The sequence below is a fragment of the Garra rufa genome, chromosome 7 (genome assembly GCF_049309525.1).
Source record: "Garra rufa chromosome 7, GarRuf1.0, whole genome shotgun sequence".
Lineage (NCBI taxonomy): Eukaryota > Metazoa > Chordata > Actinopteri > Cypriniformes > Cyprinidae > Garra > Garra rufa.
This window is the reverse complement of record NC_133367.1, coordinates 8,263,510-8,288,098: the sequence shown is the minus strand read 5'-3', so window position 1 is coordinate 8,288,098 and position 24,589 is coordinate 8,263,510. Positions and strand designations below refer to the sequence as shown.

Below are 24,589 nucleotides of genomic sequence, written 5' to 3'. Positions count from 1 at the left end.
AAGCATAAGGTGAAAAACCAGACTTAGATAATGAACAAGTCTGTATGCTGTGCATTGAGATTATTTTTATATTTACACCATGGTGTATATTAACGCCATGGTGTTCTTTTTTCTAATTTGGTTTGTTTTTGAAACTTTCTTAAGCCAATTTGTTGTAAAATACCATTAACCCTCTGGGCCTCCTCATTAAGGGGTCACACTTGGCTCCCTCGCGGTCAAAAGTGACCGAAGCCTTAAAAAGTAACTTTTTTTTTTCTTCAGGAAAATCAATTAAATACATTTTTGTTCAATAATATTTTGTAATTATTATTTAGAATTTTGAGCATTTTTTGTGAATCTATGCAATATTTATACAGTTTTAATGAGCAATTTTTTCCCAGTAGAATTATATTTTATATTATATTTTTTAATTAATTATGTTTTTATTATTTTTCAATAAATACAACATTTCACATTAAAATAGAGTAAAAGCATTTAAAATCCATTTTTTTAAAGTGAAAATTGCACCATCTAGTGGCATAAAAAATAAAAACTTGTGTAATGCCATGTAAACTCCTGTATCTCCCTATATACATATATACAGGGGCTTTGGGATTCCTATTGTTTTTTTCTTTTTACTGTTTCTTCATTTTATTAGGCTTTGCATTTAGAAATATATTCAGACATTCTAAAAGATACATTTTGGCAAGGTTTAGATATTTTTTTGATTGGATAAATATCAGGTTTTGCGTTTTTCTGCTTATTTCTTTGTGTCTGTGTGTGTGTCTGTGTGTGTGTGTGTGCGCGTGTGTGTGCGCGTGTGTGTCAGTTCTGTACTTTTGTTATTTTAGAGTGTCAGTCCTTGCTTGCTGAACACTTCTTTTCAGCACAGTTGCTCATTTGTAGCTTGTATTACCAAAAGATTATCTAAATTATCAAATTTTTTCGTATTTCCCATTCATTTCCTATGTCGGTCATTTTTGACCGCGAAGGAGCCAAGTGTGACTATTTTTTTTTTTGACCCTTTAACATATCCGAATCATGTCACTGATTTTTTTTTGTACTCACATAGCTAATGCAACAAAAGTCACCAAGTGTCATCTCATTCTGATGAAGCTACGATTTTTAAAAATTCAAAACATAAAATTTTTCGGTCAAAAATGACCGAAGAGGCCCAGAGGGTTAACAAAATGCATTTGGTAATGTTCAAAGTAGGTCTAACTTAAAGGAACGGTATGTAGAATTGTGGCCAAAACTGGTACTGCAATCACTTTCAAAATACTGTAGAATGGTGTATCCCCTTCCCCTCCTCCCTGACTCGAGGTTTTCAGCCGTCTCCATCTTTCAAAGGCATCTCCTATACAAATCCTTGTTTTATTTCGGACTTTGTCATGTCGTATTTTGGATTCATAACGAGGTCTTTTAGGTTTCGTAACGTTATACATGTTTTATCCGACACGTTCGTAGCTGCAGCTGTAACTAGAGAAGAGCTGGCAACCCGGATGACGAAACTCTACTGACTTCATGATTAGTAGATAGCTGAAGGGTGGAGCCCCAGACCAAAACACAACATGACAAAAATAACATCAATTGAGGGCTGCAACTCTCACTTTTAAATGGCAATATCCTGGCCAGACCACTGTTGTCAGTGATGTAAATATTTGAAATGAACATGATTTCTTAATGTCTAGTGACATGTCAGGGCCATTTTATGATTAATAGAAATACATTTCTTACATACGGTTCCTTTAACTTGCGTTTGATTTGTACGTTTTCATGTATTATGATGTAAATCTGTTATTCGTAAATGATCTGTATTTTCATATTGTTTGACGGCTCATGATTTTAATTAATTAAAATCATTAATTATAATCATGAAGTTTAAACAATTTAACATCAATTTATTAGGAGTAAAAAAAAAAAAGTTTAGGGCCCTATGGAATGTTTAATTTTTTTTCCAACCTTATGTTTTATTGTTACCAAATTCTGTGTTTTAGCATTTATAATTATTTGAAAGCATAAAATAAGTTTCATGTATTCTTACAATGGCCTTATGATTTTTTTTCCCCTCAGAAATTCTGTTGTGTATTTATATTTTTCTGTTTATAAAGTTAAAGCATAAAATATACATTTTATTTTCTTTTAATTAATGATTTTTTTAATGGGATGTAATATTACAATTAAAACATTTAAGAAATGTTATATGATTATTCCCAGTTGCATAACTTTGTTTTAAAACTTGGGTGTGACAATTTCCTTTTTTCCCCATGTGTTTTTACCTTTATTATTTTAATAGGACAGTATTAGGCCAATAATTCTTTACGTCAGTGAATAAATGCATAGATATGTAATAAACATTCATACTCTTAAACAGTCTAGTGTTAAAATTGGCATTAGGTGTGTAGGAGGTTTTGGGTTCTAATCTGCCCATGTCTAATTTTTCCCTTCAGATATGTTCATCAGTAAACGTATAGACAGAGCAGACACACCATTTCATTTTTTTCTTGTGATTTAACCAGAATGATTAACGTTTAAACCAGCGGTTCTTAATTCCAGTCCTCACGTACCCCCACTCTGAATATTTAGCATGTCTCTCTTTGCTAACACACCTGATTCAGATCATCAGCTCATTAGAAGTGAGCTCCGCGCATGAACTGTGTTCTGATTGACATGGTCCCTACACAGTGTTCATTGCTCCATACTCCCTTAGCACGGGAAATCTGTTGAAGTTTACTTCATTTAGAAACCTTCATTCATAGATTTCTTACTAGAGAAGTGTTACGTGTGACATAATATACCTCTGTAAATGAAAACAATTTAAATTCTTGTCTCGCACACTTCAATGCCCTTTGAATGGAACATATATGTTCGTTTCAAACTGGAATCATGGCTGAATATCTTTTGATGTCCACTTCTCAGGGCACTTACAGTCTTATAACAACAAGAGAAACATATTGAGAACTGCTGGTTTAGATTGAAGGCTTAATATTTACAAGTATAAGTTTACAATCTTTTTGTGGCTTAATATTTACAAGTACTAGTACTAGTGGGAGTGTGCTCACCTGTGTGAGCCATCCATGATACAGAGGAGAATTGTAAATGCAGAAATTACATGCTGTTGTGTAAACAAGTTAAATAACATAAGGCTATTTAGTGTGTTCAAGGAGAGACACTGCAGGCAAAACACATTTTTTTGTGCACCTGTCAAGTTTGTGATTTGGGGACTTTTGTTTTTTCATAGTGTTTTTTCAGACTTGTGGAAAGAAGCCATCTAAAAACACTTAAGTATTTTGTAGCATTTACAATACATATTTTGAAAGGCTGTTTTGCCAAAATGAGTTTTTTCTCCGACACTGAGCCATAAATCTCCACTTCAGTAGCACTTACATACACCAAACTTTACAGTTGAATTCTTGTCTATGTCCTAAAGGTTTTTACAGAGGGATTTGCTCGTATATAATTTGTTTGATTTTATACAATTTCTTTTCCAAAGATAAAAAAAAATAATTCTGTCTAATTTTTTTTTTCCTGAAATATGGCGTGATAAAATGAGATACCCAGAATTCCCTCTGTAGAAACAGTTGACTCTAATATGTCACTGACTAAATAATGCCCCATTTGCATGTCTAAACCTAACATTCTAGAAAACTTGTAATACAAAAAAATGTTTGCAATTATCAATGTAATCAATCAACTGGGTAAGTTAGGTGATAACTATTAGTTCTTTCTTTTTACCCAATTCACCTGAAGTGTCTTGTCTTGATAAAAGAATAAGATATAGACCTGTTCTATAGGAAAGGTAACCTTAAATGACTTCTGTTGTGATCTAATGCTATAGAGAAAATAAAATTAAATAAAAGTAATTTTACCTTCAAGGGGGAGCGGGGCATCCCCCTAATATAATAAAAGTTTCAAGAGTCCGGCTTCTATACTTTCTTCCCAGCAGTCTGGGTATCTTTTTGGAATAGTTCTTCATATTTCCATATGGGTAGCAGTATGGGACGGAACTTAGCCCTGCCCTAAATGTACCCCTTACACAAGACTTTCTGCAGTTTTAGACCTTTAAAAAAACTTTGTTTTGTAGGAGTTATGAGCTTATTTCCAAAAAATAAAAAATGTCCCATCAAGGTCATAATTTACTGGTATTGCTGTCCTTGTGAGGATATTTGGTCCCCATAAAAAAATATTTAAAACTTGACAAAAAGTAGTATTATGTCTGAATATATATGCAAATCCATAACTTAATAGAAGTTAGCAATTATGTCTAAAAACATCAAGCCTCTCTTGAAGCATCTTGGAGATGTTGCCACAGTTCTTCTACATTTAAGGCCTTTTCACATTGAGCGTGATGCGAAAAAGCGATACAAATTGCCAACGAGCGGTACTTTCAGTTTGATCACCTTCTGCTAATGCAATGCATTTTTATATGTATCTCGTATATGGATTTAACATCATCCGCTGCTCAGTATACAGCATTAAACTGAGATAAATAAAGTTTGCTTAAACACTAGAAACACAAACTATCTATAATGATTAATACATCTTAAAATATAATAAATGTACAATTAGCATTAAGCTATATATGAAAATGTATGTGATTTATTTATTTATTTATTTATTTATTTATTTAGGCTTAAACCCCATTTAAAGCATCATCAAGTTCTTGCAATAACATTTGAGAGGGCGGAAAAAATCCTTATGAATGATCTGGTGTGAATAGCCCCATAGGGATCTGTTGTTTCAATTCAAAAGCGTCATTGAGCCAAATGTTTGCTTTCAGTGTGAAAAGGCCTTTAGCCTGTCTCAGTTTGTTCTGTTTCTTCATGTCATTCCAGACGGACTGATGATGATGAGATCAGATCTCTGTGTGGAGCACTGGCTGTTGTTAGACTCCTTGTGCAAACTAAAATCTCACTGGATTATTACAATTAATGGCAACATGAATGTTAACTGTAATGTAAACTGATATTTTCTACTGACACACTACAGCAAAAGATAGAAATAACTGACTTTAAACCATTTTTATCTGGTGAAAATACTAGTGGCATAAGACTTTTGCACAGTACTATACAGAACAAAAATATATTACATTGATTTTATTGAAAACATAAAACAAAAGGTAAATTTCAGGTGTTTAGTCATTTTTGACAATAAAGACCACAAGTGTAGCTCACAAATGAGGAGCATCAGAAGGTTAAAGCTTGAAATGTGACTTTAAGCTGAAGATACTAAAGTGAATTGATATCTAACAATTTAATTCAGTATTCGTTTGTCAGATTTTGCTTTACAACTAAGTTTTAGTTCATTTGAATAAGGAATAAAATACAGGTCCCTTTCAAAAAATTAGCATATTGGGTTCATTATTTTCTGTAATGTACTGATAAACATTAGACTTTCATATATTTGAAAACGTGCTATTAACCTAATCATCTGAATCAACTAATTAACTCTAAACACCTGCAAAAGATTCCTGAGGCTTTTAAAAACTCCCAGCCTGGTTCATTACTCAAAACCGCAATCATGGGTAAGACTGCCGACCTGACTGCTGTCCAGAAAGCCATCATTGACACCCTCAAGCAAGAGGGTAAGACACAGAAAGAAATTTCTGAACGAATAGGCTGTTCCCAGAGTGCTGTATCAAGGCACCTCAGTGGGAAGTCTGTGGGAAGGAAAAAGTGAGAAAACGCTGCACAATGAGAAGAGGTGACCGGACCCTGAGGAAGATTGTGGAGAAGGACTGATTCCAGACCTTGGGGGACCTGCAGAAGCAGTGGATTGAGTCTGGAGTAGAAACATCCAGAGCCACCGTGTACAGGCGCCAGGCCAAGCCACTTTTGAACCAGAAACAGCGGCAGAAGCGCCTGACCTGGGCTACAGAGAAGCAGCACTGGACTGTTGCTCAGTGGTCCAAAGTACTTTTTTCGGATGAAAGCAAATTTTGCATGTCATTCGGAAATCAAGGTGCCAGAGTCTGGAGGAAGACTGGGGAGAGGGAAATGCCAAAATGTCTAAAGTCCAGTGTCAAGTACCCACAGTCAGTGATGGTCTGGGGTGCCATGTCAGCTGCTGGTGTTGGTCCACTGTGTTTTAGCAAGGGCAGGGTCAATGCAGCTAGCTATCAGGAGATTTTGGAGCACTTCATGCTTCCATCTGCTGAAAAGCTTTAAGGAGATGAAGATTTCATTTTTCAGCACGACCTGGCACCTGCTCACAATGCCAAAACCACTGGTAAATGGTTTACTGACCATGGTATTACTGTGCTCAATTGGCCTGCCAACTCTCCTGACCTGAACCCCATAGAGAATCTGTGGGATATTGTGAAGAGAAAGTTGAGAGATGCAAGACCCAACACTCTGGATGAGCTTAAGGCCGCTATCGAAGCATCCTGGGCCTCCATAACACCTCAGCAGTGCCACAGGCTGATTGCCTCCATGCCACGCCGCATTGAAGCAGTCATTTCTGCAAAAGGATTCCCGACCAAGTATTGAGTGCATAACTGAACATAATTATTTGAAGGTTGACTTTTTTGTATTAAAAACACCTTTCTTTTATTGGTCGGATGAAATATGCAAATTTTTTGAGATTTTTGGAATTTTGGGTTTTCATGAGCTGTATGCCAAAATCATCCAGATTTAAAACAATAAAAGGCTTGAACTACTTCAGTCGTGTGTAATGAATCTAAAATATATGAAAGTCTAATGTTTATCAGTACATTACAGAAAATAATGAACTTTATCACAATATGCTAATTTTTTTGAAAAGGACCTGTATAATTGTGTTTAGGCATTTTCATTGTTTAGGTCATTTCTAGAATAACTGATTAATCATCTGAATGTGACATTTTCATTCTGGTTCTAGACTTTCAAACTGCAGTATCACTGAAGAAGGTTATAAAGCTCTGGCTTCAGCTCTGAGATCAAACCCTTCACACCTGATAGAGCTGGATCTCACAGGAAATGATCCTGGACAATCAGGAGTGAAGGAGCTCAATCATTTACTACAGGATCCAAACTGTCAACTCAAGACACTGAGGTGAGACCTGATCAAATAATGGTACACAAATAAATCGTGTATTTTTTTTTCAGCTATACAATAATCTGGACAATGTTTCATCAGAATAATCATATCAGATGCTGTGGTTTTTTTTGAACTGATGATCAAAGTCAAAGTCTGCTTTATTGTCAATTCTGCCACATATACAGCACATACATACAGAGAATTAAAAATGTGTTACTCTCAGACCCTTGGTGCAAAACCATTCAGTTTCAGAAGCCAGTTTTCTCTGTGCTGATGTTTCTCACTCCTTCTGAAAGATCTTGAGGCACACTCTGTATTTGTAAACTGAAAATCATGATCTAGTGAGGTTTTGCTCTTCTGCTCTGTGGGACATTTCTGTTCTCCTGTGTTTGCTTTAGGACTGAGTGTCCCTCTAGTTTCTTTCCAATAATTGTGACTATTAGACTTTGTTTTTGAATATTTATGTATTTGTGTGTTTAAATGTTTAAAGAAACATTTTGCAATTACTAGATCTCATCTTAGAATAGTAAAGCTTTTTTGTGATGCAATGGACCTTTAAATCAGAACTAAGTTGATCTTGCTTGCTTCATCTTCTCTTCTGCAGGTTTTTGGGTCCTGCTGCAGATGAAGGGTTTCAGTATGTGACTGGAATTGTGGGTAAAAACCCATTACTCCTGAGAGAGCTGAATCTGAGTGAACATAAACTAGGAGACACAGAAGTGAATCAGATCTCTGCTCTACTGGAGGATAAACACTGTCAACTCAACACACTGATGTGAGTATTGCTGCTTTAGTTCAAATCTTACATTACTTTTAATAGTACTGTTATTGTAGTTGATCATATTTCCTCATTAGTTTGAGTCAGAGCAGTTTTTCTCAGCATCACAAAGAGCCACTAATGTGAAGATACTACTATTTCTTGCTGGATCGGGTGTAATGGTCAGACAAGGCCGATCTAAATCCAGTATTCTGTGAACTGTTCTGTGTTTCTATTAAACCAAACAAAAGGCATACAAACACAATATTACAAGTTTTCTGAACCTATTAGATTGTTTAATGTGAGATACAGATATTTAAGGCCTTACACTAAAGTTAATGTAAACTCTTTTCTCTGCTGCGTCTGTCAGCCATTCTCTGTTCAAATCAAACTCTGGTCGTGTTCAGTTACAACAGTCAGCTCCATAAAACTCTCTCCAAGATATTTCAGTGTTCCCATTATTATTGATTGTAGATAAATGTCTATGATTTTGCATATATATGGCTGTTTTTGTTGTTCTAAATCATGTTTCCAGATGTCTGTTGAACAACACAGCGTAACAAAGACTAGTTTTTAACTTGCACATTAACTGAAATGTAAAACTGTTAAAAGAAAAGCCTTAATAAACTGTTTCACAGATATAATACACCACACATCAATATCTCTTCCCTTTGTGATTTCAACATTTTAATGTCAAGAGTTGTGTGCTGTGACTCTGTGTTGCTTCAAGCACATCATTTTGCACACCGGATGCGACAACTGTTTTGTCCTATCTATCATATGTTGATGCCCCATTTAAAATATTTCAATTTTATAGTATTTATATTTATGTGGACATATATAGTTTTTCATTAATGCCTTTTATAGCCACAATGCAAATAGCTATGAGTTACATTTTACCAGATTCAGTGCTGCACTTTAATTTGTTCCCCACTCAATGTTTTATTTTTCACAAAATGTTTGAATTTATAAAATTATTAATATTGTGCAGTGATTTTTCTAGAATAACTTTTGCTACTGAATTATCCACTAACCTAGTTTGTAATATATTTTTGTCATAGAGTATGAATATATACTGTATGTATATTTTTCATTTACAAATTCAATTTAAGTTGTAATTTTTCATGTAGTTTTGACAACTATTCATAACTGCTTTTAATTTAAAGTTTGTGTTTATCAAAATGTAAAATGTCTAATTTTGGTGCAGCATATACTGTAAATTGTAAAAACTGAACAAGAGCATTTTAAGAATCAGTGATCAGTATCTGCCTCAAATGTACTGATCAGTGCAGCACTAAAGCAAATCAACTGCCTTTTCAAAACTTATCTGAATGTCTTCAGTTTAAGGAAATATGTTTGTTCATTAATTAAACACATGTGCAAAGTATAATATTGTTATAAGCAAACTGTCTTTGTTGTTGGCTTGTAATTGTTTAGTCTACAGTATGTTTGAACATTGATCTGTGAGACTAAAGTGATTTATGACAATAGTAGACAGTATCAATATACTGTACAGCAGTTACAGTACATGATACTTTTATGAACAGAGCTCATGTCACAAACACCACACTCACATCAACATAACTCCTGTGTTCACAGCAAACACACAATGAGAGAGTGAAGATGGGCCTTACGCTCTTAAAGAGCAGACACTTTTAGACTGCAGCATGTTAGAATCAACCAATCATATTGTATTTCTGTATCATTTATCACAATCATCTACAGCTACTGTAGCTCTTCAATAAGATGATCCGCATAGATCTACATTTACATTTATTCATACAGCAGACACTTTTATCCAAAGCATCTTACAATTTAGGAAAACAAGTAACAATTCATCATAAAGAAGCAAATAAACACAGGAAGTGCTCATAATACAAAGTTTGAGACATTATTCAGTTTAGTATGAGCTAGAACAGTGAGGAATAAGGAAAAGTGACATTAATATTGTTTTTTACGATCATTCTTCTTTCTGTCTTCAGTCTGTGTGAATGCAGTATTACAGAGAAACAGTGTCTCATCCTGACTTCAGCTCTGAAATCAAACCCATCACACCTGAGAGAACTGAACCTGAGCAGGAATAAACTAGGAGACTCTGGAGTGAAAAACCTCAGTGATCTACTGATGAACCCACAATTCAAGCTGGAGAAACTAGAGTTAGTATCATTATACTGTACAGCAGTTACAGTCAGATTAAAGTTCACTGTTTAGATTAGGACCACTGGACTCTTGACATCTTTGCTGTGAAACAAAACAGAGGTGAAAACTAACCAAAAAAACAGTCTAACAAATGACAGAAGATGATTCTGACAGATTTATACCGGACTAATGGTATATTTCTGTAATTTTTTTATGAAGAGAAATGCATATTATTTAATATATTTGTATAGTTAGAAATTGTAAACTACACTCTGAAATAGATTAAAAATTATTTGATTTGATTGATTTAATGATTTTAGTCCATTAAAAATGTAAAAAAATAGACATTTAATTTAGTTAATTGTACTTTTGTTTCTATATTGATTCTATGTATTCATTCATTATTTGTTGACTGAGGATGGGTCCAGACTTGGATTGTAACTAGTGTCCTCAAATACTCCTGTCTTGGTTTGTTTCATATCATTAAGATTTTTATGATTTTTCTGGTTTATTAGTGACTGTATAACATTTGCTGATGATCATCATAGATCTGAGTCATTGTTCTTTCTCTTTCTGTCTTCAGTCTGATTTATTGCAGTATTACAGAGAAACAGTGTCTCATCCTGACTTCAGCTCTGAAATCAAACCCATCACACCTGAGAGAACTGGACCTGAGCGAGAATCAAATAACAAACACAGGAGTGAATGACTTATGTGACGTACTGAAGGATTCACACTGTAAACTGGAGAGATTGAGGTCAGTAACATTCACATACAAGAATCAAAATGATGAAAATCACTTCAACAGTTTAAACCAAAACACTTTATACTCAATATCTCATGATGAGTGGGTTCATGGGTTCACATTATATTTGTGTAAAGACAGCTTACTGAAATGCTATTTAAACTTCTTCTTCTTCTTCTTCTTCTTCTGAGACTAAAATGTCTGACTGCTGCACCTAATTTTAAACTTTTTAAACTTCTTTAAACTTTTCAAACTTTCTGGTCCAGGCTTTCTCAAGGCATCTTAAAGTGTGTCTTGATGATCTTGTTGATCTAGTTGTGTATTTATGATGTTATTCAGTGCTGTATGTCGGTGTGCTATCGGCTCTGATCACAGTCTTGTTGTTTGTCAGTTAATGATCAGTTAACATGCTTTGGTTTTATTGGTTCGGGAAAAATAACTGAAATCTCTAATCTGCTGAAATATAAAAATTGATCTTTTTTCCTCTGTTTTATTTGCTTATGATAAATTATGTGACTTATTTTCTGCTCTCCCTCTTTCTGCCAATGTAGGTTAAGAGACTGTGAAATGACAGATGAAGGTTGTTCTGATGTGTCTTCAGCTCTGAAATCAAACCCATCACACCTGAGAGAACTGGACCTGAGCTGGAATAAACTAGGAGACTCTGGAGTGAAAGACCTCAGTGATCTACTGATGAACCCACAATTCAAGCTGGAGAAACTAGAGTTAGTATCATTATACTGTACAGCAGTTACAGTCAGATTAAAGTTCACTGTTTATATTATTTGAAGACAACAGACTCAAGTCACATCATTTATAGTGCTGCATCTTCTGCTTTTTCTCCATCATCAGAAAGATTCAGCAATACTATTAGTTCATGGGTTTGTATGTGTATTAGAAAGAGCATTAAACTTGCTGAAATCTGACATGTTTGCTGTGAAACAAGACAGAAGTGAAAACTGAATAAAAACAAGTGTAACAAATGACAGTAGATTATTCTGACAGTCACATTTATACTGGACTAATGCTACTTTCACTAAATCTGCTTTTATTAGAAATGTGTGTTTAGAGATTGTACTCTAAAATAAGTTAAAATAATTTATTAATGTATTAGATGGTCTTGCATTACAATTATGAATTTATTTTTCTTTTGTGTCTACATTAATCCTGTATATTAATCTAAATTAATAAAATGCACTTGTTGATTGAGGACAAATCCAGACTTGGATTGTAACTAGTGTCCTCAAATACTCCTGTCTTGGTTTGTTTCATATCATTAAGATTTCATGATTTTTCTGGTTTATTAGTGACTGTATAGCATTTGCTGATGATCATCATAGATCTGAGTCATTGTTCTTTCTCTTTCTGTCTTCAGTCTGTTTTATTGCAGTATTACAGAGAAACAGTGTCTCATCCTGACTTCAGCTCTGAAATCAAACCCATCACACCTGAGAGAACTGAACCTGAGCGGGAATCAAATAAGAAATACAGGAGTGAATGACTTATGTGACGTACTGAAGGATTCACACTGTAAACTGGAGAGATTGAGGTCAGTAACATTCACATACAAGAATCAAAATGATGAAAATCACTTCAACAGTTTAAACCAAAACACTTTCTACTCAATATCTCATGATGAGTGGGTTCATGGGTTCACATTATATTTGGGTCAAATTCTTCTCCTTAATGATTTGTTTGTAAGATGATCTTCTCTTCCTCTGTTTGTCCTTTTCTAGTCTTCAATACTGTGGCATTACAGATGTTTCTTCTTTAACTCAGTCTTTGACAAACACAAAAGCACTGCAGTTTCTAAAAGAGCTTGATCTGAGAGGTAATAAGATTGGAGACTCAAAGCAGCGGCTCATTGATGTGCTACGAGACTCAAACTGTGAACTGAGGTGAGTAAACTTCACTTTGTGATATTAAAGAGATCTTCAATTACAAATATGGACAAATATTAACTTTCAAATATTTGTGACAGGAGATGATCAAATGATCATCAAGCTTTATTTCAAAGGGTTTGTGTCAGAATGAAATGTAAAGTTGATCAAAATGTTGAACACAAAGGAGGAAAGAGAACAAAAGCAGACTGTCAGAGCTTTATCCAACAACAGCTGCTTTATTAATGCCATCAGTAATAGTGAATCATTCCAGTTTGAAATAGATTTGGTCAGATTGGAGGAAAACGCTGGTAAAATCAGTGCAGATTCCAGCTTCAGCTCACAGCCGTCCAGCATCACATGATCAATGTCTCTGTCTCTTGTGTGTTTTTACTTTGACAAGCAACACGTCACATTACTTTACACTTACTTTACTTTCACTTATTTACTGAGACCAATACAAATGTTGAAACTAGAGGAAAAACAGCTTTAACTAGTGGAACATTGAACTGAAAGGGTTTTGTTTGGAGGTAAAATCACATTAGTATTTGTTCTTGTGGTTTATTATATTTGGCGTTCACTCATTAGCATGTGTTTCTCTTTATAGTGTCTCAACAGGAGTCACACAAACAGACAAACATATGAATGGATGTTCAAATGTATTTAAAACACAAATATCGTTTTAGAAATATCTAGGCAACATCATCTAAATGTAACTTTAACTTTAAAAGAGTAATAGTAATAACTGATTTGCATTTTTTTTCCCCGAACACTGATTTCTCTCTCTCTCTCGCCAAAAGATGCTAAATGCTGTCTATCTTAGTTGTTGGATCCTGATGAAAGGAGCAGTGAACATCAGGTGAGGATCCACAGAAGAGCTTCACTACTGTGTCTATGAGGAGAAAGAAATGTGTGATAAATGTGTGAATGTGATCCATACAGGTGAAGAGACTCAGACTTTACAATCAAATAATGCAGCATGTGTGTTAGAAACATGTGATACTGAATGATTCATGTTGATTTAGTATTCAAGCAAATGATGCTTTTGTTTTATTGAAAGCTGAAACAGGAGGAAGACGCTCAGATGAGTCTGTCTGGCTCTTCAGTTTAATAATATTTGTATTAAACTCATCCATAATGATTCAAATGTTTAAATGTGAAAACATTGACATGATCTCTCTTACATGTAATACACATTGTTCTTCTATTTAATTGTATATTAAGTTAGCTATGTGTCTGTCTGTTGCTGATGTACAGATGCACAATCACAAGTCTTTTCAGATTTTAAAATAAAAGTGTTTGTTTTCCTACATTTTTACTTTTAGTTCTACAAATGAATTTCATTCCATTCTCAACAGTACAAAAAGCACTAATAAAATAAATGGTTTAAAACAATTAGTTAAAAATAATAGTTCTATGTGGAGTATTTTCTCTAACCATTTCTTTAAACAGCTTGTTGTCTGTTTTCTTTTTCTTAGATGTAGTTTTGATGTTAACAAAATCCTCTTAAATGATCTTATGTTGTGTTTGATTTTTCTCCTTTTTTATTTGGAATAAATATCACACAAACAAACAATAAATACTGTTTTAGATATTGGTTTGTGACGGTCAGCTGTTGAATAATGGTTTTTGAGTATTAATGATCTATGTCTTAAATGTAAGTGTCATATTTCAGCTCTAGAATATTGTATTGTCATGAACTCTGTCTCTGTCAAATACTTTCTCTGCTCAGAAATCAGGCACTTGGTGTAAGACTGTAGGAAGTAAGGTCTCCAAATATTTGTTTTTAGATACATTTGATTTAATTCATGAAAAGTGCAGGAACCAATCAGTCAGATCTCTCTTTGTTAATATTTCTTCTTATTTGTGTGAAATATTTTTAGAAAGTTCTTAGTCATTACTGTATAACAAATCAAACTAAAGTCATTTAAAATAAAATATCTTTATTTTACCAAATCATTTTCAACTGGATATCGATTATAAATGCTCTTTTTGTAATTGTGAAGGAGAGTCTATTTGTGCATTTACTTTCTGAAAGTCCCCTGTTCATCGTTATTTTGAATGAAATGTCACCATTTCTAAGTGTTACATTAAATTACAGTCTAATCATAAATATATCAGTTTTACTTCATTCAAATGAATATGACTTTTCCAAAAGAAAAATATATATTATATAGATTTTTTTTTTTTTTTTTTGTTAGGAAAATATTATATCATACTCATTTTGACTGATGAATTCATCAGTTTTAGTTCTTGTAAGCTGTGCTTTGCTCATCCGCTTTCCTTTTGTTATTCAGATTCTGATGAGGGATTTTGAGGACAGTGGTAAAGACAGGAATGGATAGATGAGCTCAAAATATCAGAGAATAAATTACATTGAGAGTAAATAGGACAGCTGTGGTATTTGTCATTTAAACTTGAATTACATTAAAAACAGTGTTATAAATGTTCAATAAGAATACAGAAAGACATTAATTATAAATACTCTAAATTTATTAGTCAGTCTTATATTTCCTTAGATCTAGGATTTAAAATACATAAATTATAACTACAGTTTTGATTGTACAATGATAAAAATGTTAATTTTAGCTCTAGATAAAAGGTTAGGTGTTTTTTGTCTTTTTCAAACCCACATTTGTTAGAGTTACAGTCTCAGTTTTTCTCTTAATAAATACATTTCATATTACAAATAATCGCGAATTATAGACTTTTGATAAAAGAATAAAAAAAAATCTAAATGAAAAATAATAATGCATTTGGAATTATTATTGCGAGTGGTAAATATTGTTTGAAAGCAATAATGAAGAGCAAGTTAAAATATAAATATCTGTTTGACTTAAAAGTGTTAACTTACAAGAACAACAACAGCTTGTAAATGTAAAAGCTTTCTTTATATAAGGATTGAACCAATCATATCAAAAATTTAAATTATTTAAAAGAATAAAACTTTAACATATTGTTCTTTGACATAAAAGCTTAATCCTTGTTTTACGTCTAAACTTCTCAGGTGACGCGTATCAGGGTTGACCAATGAAATCAAGCCAGAGACGTGAGTCATGTCTGCGGGGCGGGGTTTGTGCTTAACTGCTTTGGGAAAAACATGACGCCGTTTAGGGCTGCACGATATATCGAAGAAATATCGTTATCGCGATAACAGTCTATGAACTGTTAGAGCAATGGCTCTAAGAGTCCTCCACGGAAGAAAATCATCAGACATCCCTCATCCATAGTTGACTGATTAGCCAATTCAAGAAAGTCCCTTGCATACTCCTCAACAGACCGCTCACCTTGTTTTAGACGCATGAGCTGTACTGTTGGATGCGTGCTGGAACCGGAAGACATCATACTAGCTGCTGGATCCTTGTAGCGGCGAAGTCTTCTGTAACAAGGAGGGTCAGAGAGGTGCGGATCCATTTGCAGCATTTTATTGTCAAGATCGTAGTCGGGGCAAACAGGGTCAACACCAGCAAACAACAACAGCGAAGATAATCCAGAGAGTAAACCAGTAACCAAGCGTGAGTCAAAAACCAAATGGGCAGTCCAAAGTAACAACAGAAACAAACAGACAAAACAAGGCAAAACAGGAAACAAAACCAGGAATAAACTAGGAAACTCTGAAAACACGGAGACTAGGAAACTGGGAAAACGCTTAAAAATGCAGCCGGGGCAATACAAGACTTCGCGAGGAAGCTGTGTGTGTGAGAGGCATATAAGCTGTCCGTGTGATGAGCTGCAGCTGTGTGTGTGTGAATGAGCTGCAGGTGTGAGCAGTGATCAGTGCAGTGAGAAACAGGGAGCAGGTGAATGCAGTGATTAGTGCAGTGGCTTGTGGGGGCTGAAGTCCATGATGTGTAGTGCAAGAGTTAATGACAGGACGACTCAATTCGTGACACATAGGAACTGAGGAATTTTTTTTTTTTTTTTACATTTTAACGCATCAGTTGACCTATTGGAAAACTGACCAGTCGTGGTATTTTATGAAGCGTGGTATAGTTAATGTTTATCGTTAAAAAATAAACAGTTATACTGTAAATGCAGTTAGATAACGTGAGAAACACCGTAATAGCGACCATAACCAGATACTAGTTGTCATATTTTTACGTTTTTAGTCTTTCTGCAATCTTCCTCTCACTCTAGGAGGTTGAATGAGTTTCAATAAGACTGCATTCAAGAAATACCATAAAATGTATGCTGAATGAAATTTGTTGCCTTGTGCTTTTTTAAACACTATTTTTATATTTTCTATGATGTTAAATGCCATTTTTCTTGCCTTTTATACAGGGGCGGATCTAGAAAATTATTCATGGGGTGGCAAGGGGGTGGCATGAAAATTATGAGGGGTGGCAACACTGAAGCAAGCATCCTTGCATGTTTTTTTGTGGATTCAAGGAACGCTATTCTTATTCGGTGTATACACCAGGGTGCACATTTTTACATTGTCCTATAAAAATTAAATAAAAGCTGATGTGTGATTGACTTGAACCTGATATCTGGATTGGAAAGTCAGATTTAATTAGATGGTATGGTATATTTAACTTCTCTTTACTGAGTTCTATGCAAACCTGTAGCAAGTTTAAGTCTATGCCAAGTTTAATTTACAAAGCATGACAAACAATGCAGACTGCATATGGATACAAAGTCTCAGTGGATCAAGTTTCCTTAAGTAAAAAACACATAATAAATATACAGAAACCACATTTAAATCACCAACAAATATCTTCAAAATGAATAAAATAAAACACAGTATTCAGTGCAACAAGAGCAACAAAATGACCTTTTAAAGTATTCAAATATCTTGGAGGAGACATGAAAACAAATTCAATAATTTTAGTGCAAGTAAAGCAACAAAAGTCCCTTTAAATCCAAGTATCTCTTCTTTTTTAACAAACCAACAAATTTGCATGGACCGAAAACTAAATAACAAGGTTATGACCAACAGTTTATTTAACCATTCACACGTCAAATTCAAGCACTTTCAAGGTGCATTTTCAAGATTTTCCAGCACTGTGGTAAATGACATGTTCACATACATGAGTTCTTCATTTTAAAACTGATGTTATTGTGCTATTAAAAAACAACTGTCTGGATTGCATATAACATTGCCTAATATAAATAGCCAACATACAGTATACAAATTATATAATTTAAAATATTTAATTAATATAATTTACAGAGTATCTCCAGTATTTTTATTTTTGTATTTTTTAAGACCTGCACAAATAAAAGTAATACTGAATGAGTGGGGTAGGGCAATGTCTATGGTAACATATTAATGACTGGTATAAAATGACTGTAAAAAAACGATACTAAACTAAAATTCTAAAACTTGCAGTTCAAAAACAAGTTTTTCACAAATACATTTCACATTTTAGCCTAAAAGTACTAAAAGGTAGTCAAAAAGAAGCTATAAAATTAATTATAACATTAATTTAACTAGCCCAAATAAAAAAAGACAATATTTTTAAATATAGAAAATCAGATAGGAGTCTAAATGGCAATCAAAAATATTTTTAATACAGAAACAAACAAATATGAAGAATTTTTTTTTTTCACTATTTACAGTGCATCTGCAGAATTTTAAAATATCAATTTAGGGCAATGTATGACCCTTTTTAAGAGCTGCACAAGTAAAATGAACACAGTATGAGTGGGGTTGGACAATGTAACATACTGTATTAAGCCATAAAATGACATGACTTAGGCTATAATTCAGATTTTCTCAAAAACAAAACGTCTTATACAATGGCATTTCAGCCTTTATACCTTTAAAAGGGATAAATCAAGTAAATATTTGATTATATTTATTTAAAACATAAATATTACTGTCTTAATTGTTTCGATTTTTAGAAAGCACATTAATTTGTTTCACATTTACAACTCTATGTGTTTGTTGCATAAAAACGTGGGTCGATATTTGCAATAATCTGACTATAAACATCTGAAAATTTGCAAATTGACATCCGTGCTGCGTTTTGACTTTTTTGAAACTTGCAACGCGCATATTTATTCAATGACATCATTGCCTTTTGAAGTTTTATCCAGCCCTATCGCGATTCTCGTCTTTCCGTCCCCAACTGAGACCTCTTAAAATTATATTTAAGCATTTTCTTATTCTATTTAACGTATTTAAAACTTTTTATGGCCTTAAATTTGATAAAACTAAATTGAGGAGTTTAGAACCCGCAGGAGCCCTCTACTTTACGATAGTCCGTCGGGGAGGCTGGTGAAACATTTTGGTAGCCCGACAGGCAAACACAATAGCCGAGCTCCGACTACTAATTTTAAACATAATTCGTATTTGTCGTTTTCAAGCCATCGCGGACTGATGCGACAACCTCCCGGCATGTTTTCGCTTGATCGCTTGGCTTCTGACTAGCTCTTCCTGCTGTCCGTCCTTGGTTTCCAGGGCGACGCTGATAGATGATTGGGACGCACGCTATTTTTATCTCATCAAAATACAGAGTCGCTGCTGTAAATCGGTCGAGGAAACTCTTTTATTTTTAGAACACTAGGACAGTGCTGGGGTGGCAAATGGGGTGGCAAGGCTTTTTCTTAGGGTGGCAATTGCCACCCCGTGCCACCCCGGTAGATCCGCCCCTGCTTTTATAATATTCAGTTGTGTTGTATATTTGAATATCATAAAATAACACCAGTAAATTACTTTTTTTGTTTAAGATTAAATCGTTAAATAGAAACATATAAAAAAGAGTGTTTGATCATGTCCAAATACACATTCAGATGTATTTAACCTTAAATATCACACTAACTATAATATAAATACTCTATTAGAAAATGTTATCTTTTAAATGGTCAGGATCAATATTGCACATATTATTTAGTTAAAAAAAAAAAAAAAAAAAAAAAAAACTCCTCGAAATATTAACTAAACAGAACTGAACTATATATTACAATTATTTAATTGAATAAAAGCTACACTTGTTGGTGTTTGGTCACATTTGACTGCCAAAGAGTATGAGAACATATTAATTATGTCTCTTTATCACTCGCCAGAATAAAATGCGATTGTAAACTGTATTCAGAGAAGTTATCAATACACAACCAATGCACATTATGTGTTAATAATTACTCGAAATTGCTGCAAATATAGTAAACTGCTGTCTATCCTACTTAAACCCATTCAAACACATTGACAGCGCGGAGTTGTTTGGAGCTATAGAGAGCTCCGTGAACCACGTGACGCGCCGCGGTGAGATCAAAGCGTGTCGCAACTCTCTTTCTCTATGGCTCTGATCTGCATAAAGACAGCTGCTTCAAACACTTTTCAAGGCTAATGAACAGATAATAGATATAGAAATCAACTCAGTGTATGCAAATTTCAATTACATTAAATAATAAAATGCTTAAAAATAAGTAAAAAATATTTCTAAAAAGCGTTTTTCAAACTGTTTTCACCTTAATTAGAAGGAATACACGTAAATGAAAAATGTAGATAACATGATCTATTAATATTTGAATAATTCAATAAGTTAATGCAAAAAACATATTTGTTAAAACTTTGTCCTCAAAATATCTATGAATAATTAAAATATTTTAACATGCTAGTGACATTCTAGCAACTTGCTAATCATGCTAAAACATGACAACAACTTGGTAATCATGGTAGAAAAATGTTAGCAACTTGCTAATCATGTTAATGTCATGTTAGTAACTTGGTAATCATGTTTGAATCATGCTAGCAACTTTAGGTAAATCATGCTAGCAGCATGGTAATCATGCTAGACACATGCTAACAATTTGCGAACATGGTAGAAACATGGTAGGAACTTGGTAATCATGCTAGCAACGCGCTAATCATGTTAGACAAATGCTAACAACTTGCTAGCAACCTGCTAATCATGCTAGCAACATGCTCGTAGCTTGCTAATTATGTTAAAAACATGACAACAATTTGGTAGTCATGCTAGAAAAATGTTAGCAACTTGCTAATCATGCTTGAATCATGCTAGCAACATGGTAATCATGCTAGACACATGCTAACAATTTGCTAATCATGCTTGAAATATGCTAACAACTTGCTAATCATGTTAAAACATGCTAGTAACATGCTAACAAACTCACTGTGTGTCAAAATGTCAGTTTTAATCAATTAACCAGACAAAACTGCACAATCCATCTTTTATTTCCATTGTGTTTCTGCTTTGTTTGTTGTAATGAGATGATTTGTGATTGTGCATCTGTACATCAGCAGCAGACAGACACATAGCTAACTTAATATACAATTAAATAGAAGAACAATGTGTATTACATGTAAGAGAGATCATGTCAATGTTTTAATTTCACATTGTAGACTTGTTTTATATCTTTGACACATTTAAGTGCTGCACTTGGCAATCACATTTAAACATTTGAATCATTATGGATGAGTTTAATACAAATATTATTAAACTGAAGAGCCAGACAGACTCATCTGAGCGTCTTCCTCCTGTTTCAGCTTTCAATAAAAAAAAGCATCATTTGCTTGAATACTAAATCAACATGAATCATTCAGTATCACATGTTTCTAACACACATGCTGCATTATTTGATTGTAAAGTCTGAGTCTCTTCACCTGTATGGATCACATTCACACATTTATCACAAATGTCTTTCTCCTCATAGACACAGTAGTGAAACTCTTCTGTGGATCCTCATCTGATGTTTACTGCTGCTTTCATCAGGATCAAAAAACTATGATAGACAGCATTTATCATCTTTTGGTAATTGAACTCCAGGTATTTCCTGCAAGTCTATTAGGGACTGGTGGTGGATCTACACTGTAAGGTGAAACAGAAGAGAAGACAATCAGAGTTTAGTGAAACAAATTAGTTACTATATTTCAATCACAGGTGTTTTTTTTTTGTGTAAAAAGTAACATTAAAATCCGGTAATCCGACTGATAACTGACTATACCTGATTTTGAATATTTATTTATAAAAGAGTATTTGTGTTTTAATTATAATACATTTAGAACAAGAATTCCATTCTGTTTGTGTCTGATGCTGGACGGCTGTGAGCTGAAGCTGGAATCTGCACTGATTTTACCAGCGTTTTCCTCCAATCTGACCAATTCTATTTCAAACTGGAATGATTCACTATTACTGATGGCATTAATAAAGCAGCTGTTGTTGGATAAAGCTCTGACAGTCTGCTTTTGTTCTCTTTCCTCCTTTGTGTTCAACATTTTGATCAACTTTACATTTCATTCTGACACAAACCCTTGGAAATAAAGCTGGATGATCATTTGATCATCTCCTTTCACAAATATTTGAAAGTTAATATTTGTCCACATATCAGAGGAAATTGAAGATCTCTTTAATATCACAAAGTGAAGTTTACTCACCTCAGTTTACAGTTTGAGTCTCGTAGCACATCAATGAGCCGCTGCTTTGAGTCTCCAATCATATTGATTCTCAGATCAAGCTCTTTTAGAAACTGCAGTGCTTTTGTGTTTGTCAAAGATTGAGTTAAAGAAGAAACATCTGTAATGCCACAGTCATAAAGACTAGAAAGAGACAAACAGAGGAAGAGAAGATCATCTTACAAACAAATTATTAAGGAGAAGAATTTGACCCAAATATAATGTGAACCCATGAACCCACTCATCATGAGATATTGAGTAGAAAGTGTTTTGGTTTAAACTGTTGAAGTGATTTTCATCATTTTGATTCTTGTATGTGAATGTTACTGACCTCAATCTCTCCAGTTTACAGTGTGAATCCTTCAGTACGTCACATAAGTCATTCACTCCTGTGTTTGTGATTTGATTCCAGCTCAGGTTCAGTTCTCTCAGGTGTGATGGGTTTGATTTCAGAGCTGAAGTCAGGATGAGACACTGTTTCTCTGTAATACTGCAATAATCCAGACTGAAGACAGAAAGAGAAAGAACAATGACTCAGATCTATGATGATCATCAGCAAATGCTATACAGTCACTAATAAACCAGAAAAATCAAGAAATCTTAATGATATGAAACAAACCAAGACAGGAGTATTTGAGGACACTAGTTACAATCCAAGTCTGGATTTGGATTCATTTAGATTAATATATAAGATTAATGTAGACACAAAGGAACATTAACACTTACAAGGTCATAAATTCATAATAGTAATGCAAGACAATCTAATACATAAATTATTTAAAGTTATTTTAGAGTACAATCTCTAATACACATTTCTAATAAAATTAGATTTAGTGAAAGTAGCATTAGTCCAGTATAAATGTGACTGTCAGAATAATCTACTGTCATTTGTTACACTTGTTTTTATTCTGTTTTTACTTCTGCCTTGTTTCACAGCAAACATGTCAGATTTCAGCAAGTTTAATGCTCTTTCTAATACACATACAAACCCATGAACTAATAGTATTGCTGAATCTTTCTGATGATGGAGAAAAAGCAGAAGATGCAGCACTATAAATGATGTGACTTGAGTCTGTTGTCTTCAAATAATCTAAACAGTGAACTTTAATCTGACTGTAACTGCTGTACAGTATAATGATACTAACTCTAGTTTCTCCAGCTTGAATTGTGGGTTCATCAGTAGATCGCTGAGGTTTTTCACTCCAGAGTCTCCTAGTTTATTCCTGCTCAGGTTCAGTTCTCTCAGGTGTGATAGGTTTGATTTCAGAGCTGAAGTCACAGCAGAACAACCTTCATCTGTCATTTCACAGTCACTTAACCTACATTGACAGAAAGAGGGAGAGCAGAAAATAAGAAAATAAGTCACATAAATTAAAGGCAAATAAAACAGAGAACCAATCAAACCAAAGCATGTTAACTGATCATTAACTGACAAACAACAAGACTGTGGTCAGCGCCGATAGCACACCGACATACAGCGCTGAATAACATCATAAATACAAATGTATTACTAATAAATTGCATGTGCACTGATTTGCAGCGAAAAAAAAGAAAAGGAAAATAAGCCCTTTTCTAAACCGAAGCCATTCTAACTCCACCCCCAACTTCCCGCTGGCTGGATGTTGCTCTCTCATTGGCTGTAGATAATCACCAATGTTATTTTCAGTCAGAACACATTTCACACGATTCATGATTTTGAATTGCCGACAAGTCCAGATATTTAGCATGTCAAATATCTCACGGGTGTCGGCGATTCTCTCAGATCGCGTCTTTGATAGTTCACACTGTGTGATTGTCACTCACGTGAACCAGCACCGATTTGCCTGTGATTTCGGGCATTTGTTGGCGATTTCTCAAAACCTGCCAGTGAGTCAAAATCGGGGCTAAAATCGTGCAGTCTGAACTCAGCATAACATGTTGCTAGCATGAGTTTGAATGAGTCTCCATAGAGTCTACATAGAAGGGCAGTTTGATTGAGTCTCAAGGGATTGTGGGAGTTTTGTCAGTGTGAGTTTGAATAGTGTTGATCATTTGAACATTCCCTCATTGTAAGTCTATGGGATTATTACCAGTTTTAATTGTCATTTTTAGGAAAAGTGTAATTCGGATCAGTTAGAAAAGATCCAGCAGCTGGAGTCAGATCAGTCTGAAGATCTGGACTGAGTTTGGAGTTTGGAGAGTTAAAGCTTCAACTGTCAAAATGAAATGTTATAATTATGAATTTCTAATGTTTTATTAACTTGTAATCACATTAAATACAATTCAGTACCATTAAAATATTTTGTTAGCCTACATGACATCCTCGTCTGTTTTTTTCCTAAAAGGATGAGTTTATGATGTTTCTAGTTAGCCTTACCCTGGAGCTGTTCACCCTCCACCTGTGGAAAAAACTGTCTGACAAATAGTATGACAAACACATTATTGCTCATGTGAAGAATGACTTTTACATCCATATTGAACATGAGTGAAGTACAAAGACTAGTTTACATCAGAAATAATAGTTTAGCACACAAATACATTAGCCGCGTTTCCACTGTCACTTCCGGGGCCTGATCGTGCCTCGTCAGTGCTTCCTCAGGGACAATGGTCCGGGTTTTTCGGCCCGACGAAAACCTTGGGCCAAAGCAGACCAGCTGGGGCTTGAGGAGTGGTCAAAGTGAAAGGCGGAGTTTATGCAAAGTTTCGATAAGCGTGCAGTCAGGTAAAAGTGTGTC

At 34.3% G+C, this 24,589-nt stretch overlaps 1 protein-coding gene across 1 annotated transcript in view; it reads left to right on the top strand.

Moving 5' to 3' along the window:
* The window catches only part of LOC141337905 (NACHT, LRR and PYD domains-containing protein 3-like), a 36,899-nt gene extending 20,223 nt beyond the window's left edge, over window positions 1–16,676 (top strand). The window contains exons 8-13 of the mRNA XM_073843481.1: window positions 6,838–7,011; window positions 7,601–7,771; window positions 11,189–11,362; window positions 12,013–12,186; window positions 12,374–12,535; window positions 16,655–16,676. Coding sequence (XP_073699582.1) covers window positions 6,838–7,011; window positions 7,601–7,771; window positions 11,189–11,362; window positions 12,013–12,186; window positions 12,374–12,535; window positions 16,655–16,676 — 877 coding nt within the window. The remainder of the gene's footprint in view (window positions 1–6,837; window positions 7,012–7,600; window positions 7,772–11,188; window positions 11,363–12,012; window positions 12,187–12,373; window positions 12,536–16,654) is intronic.
* Window positions 16,677–24,589: the final 7,913 nt, after the last annotated feature.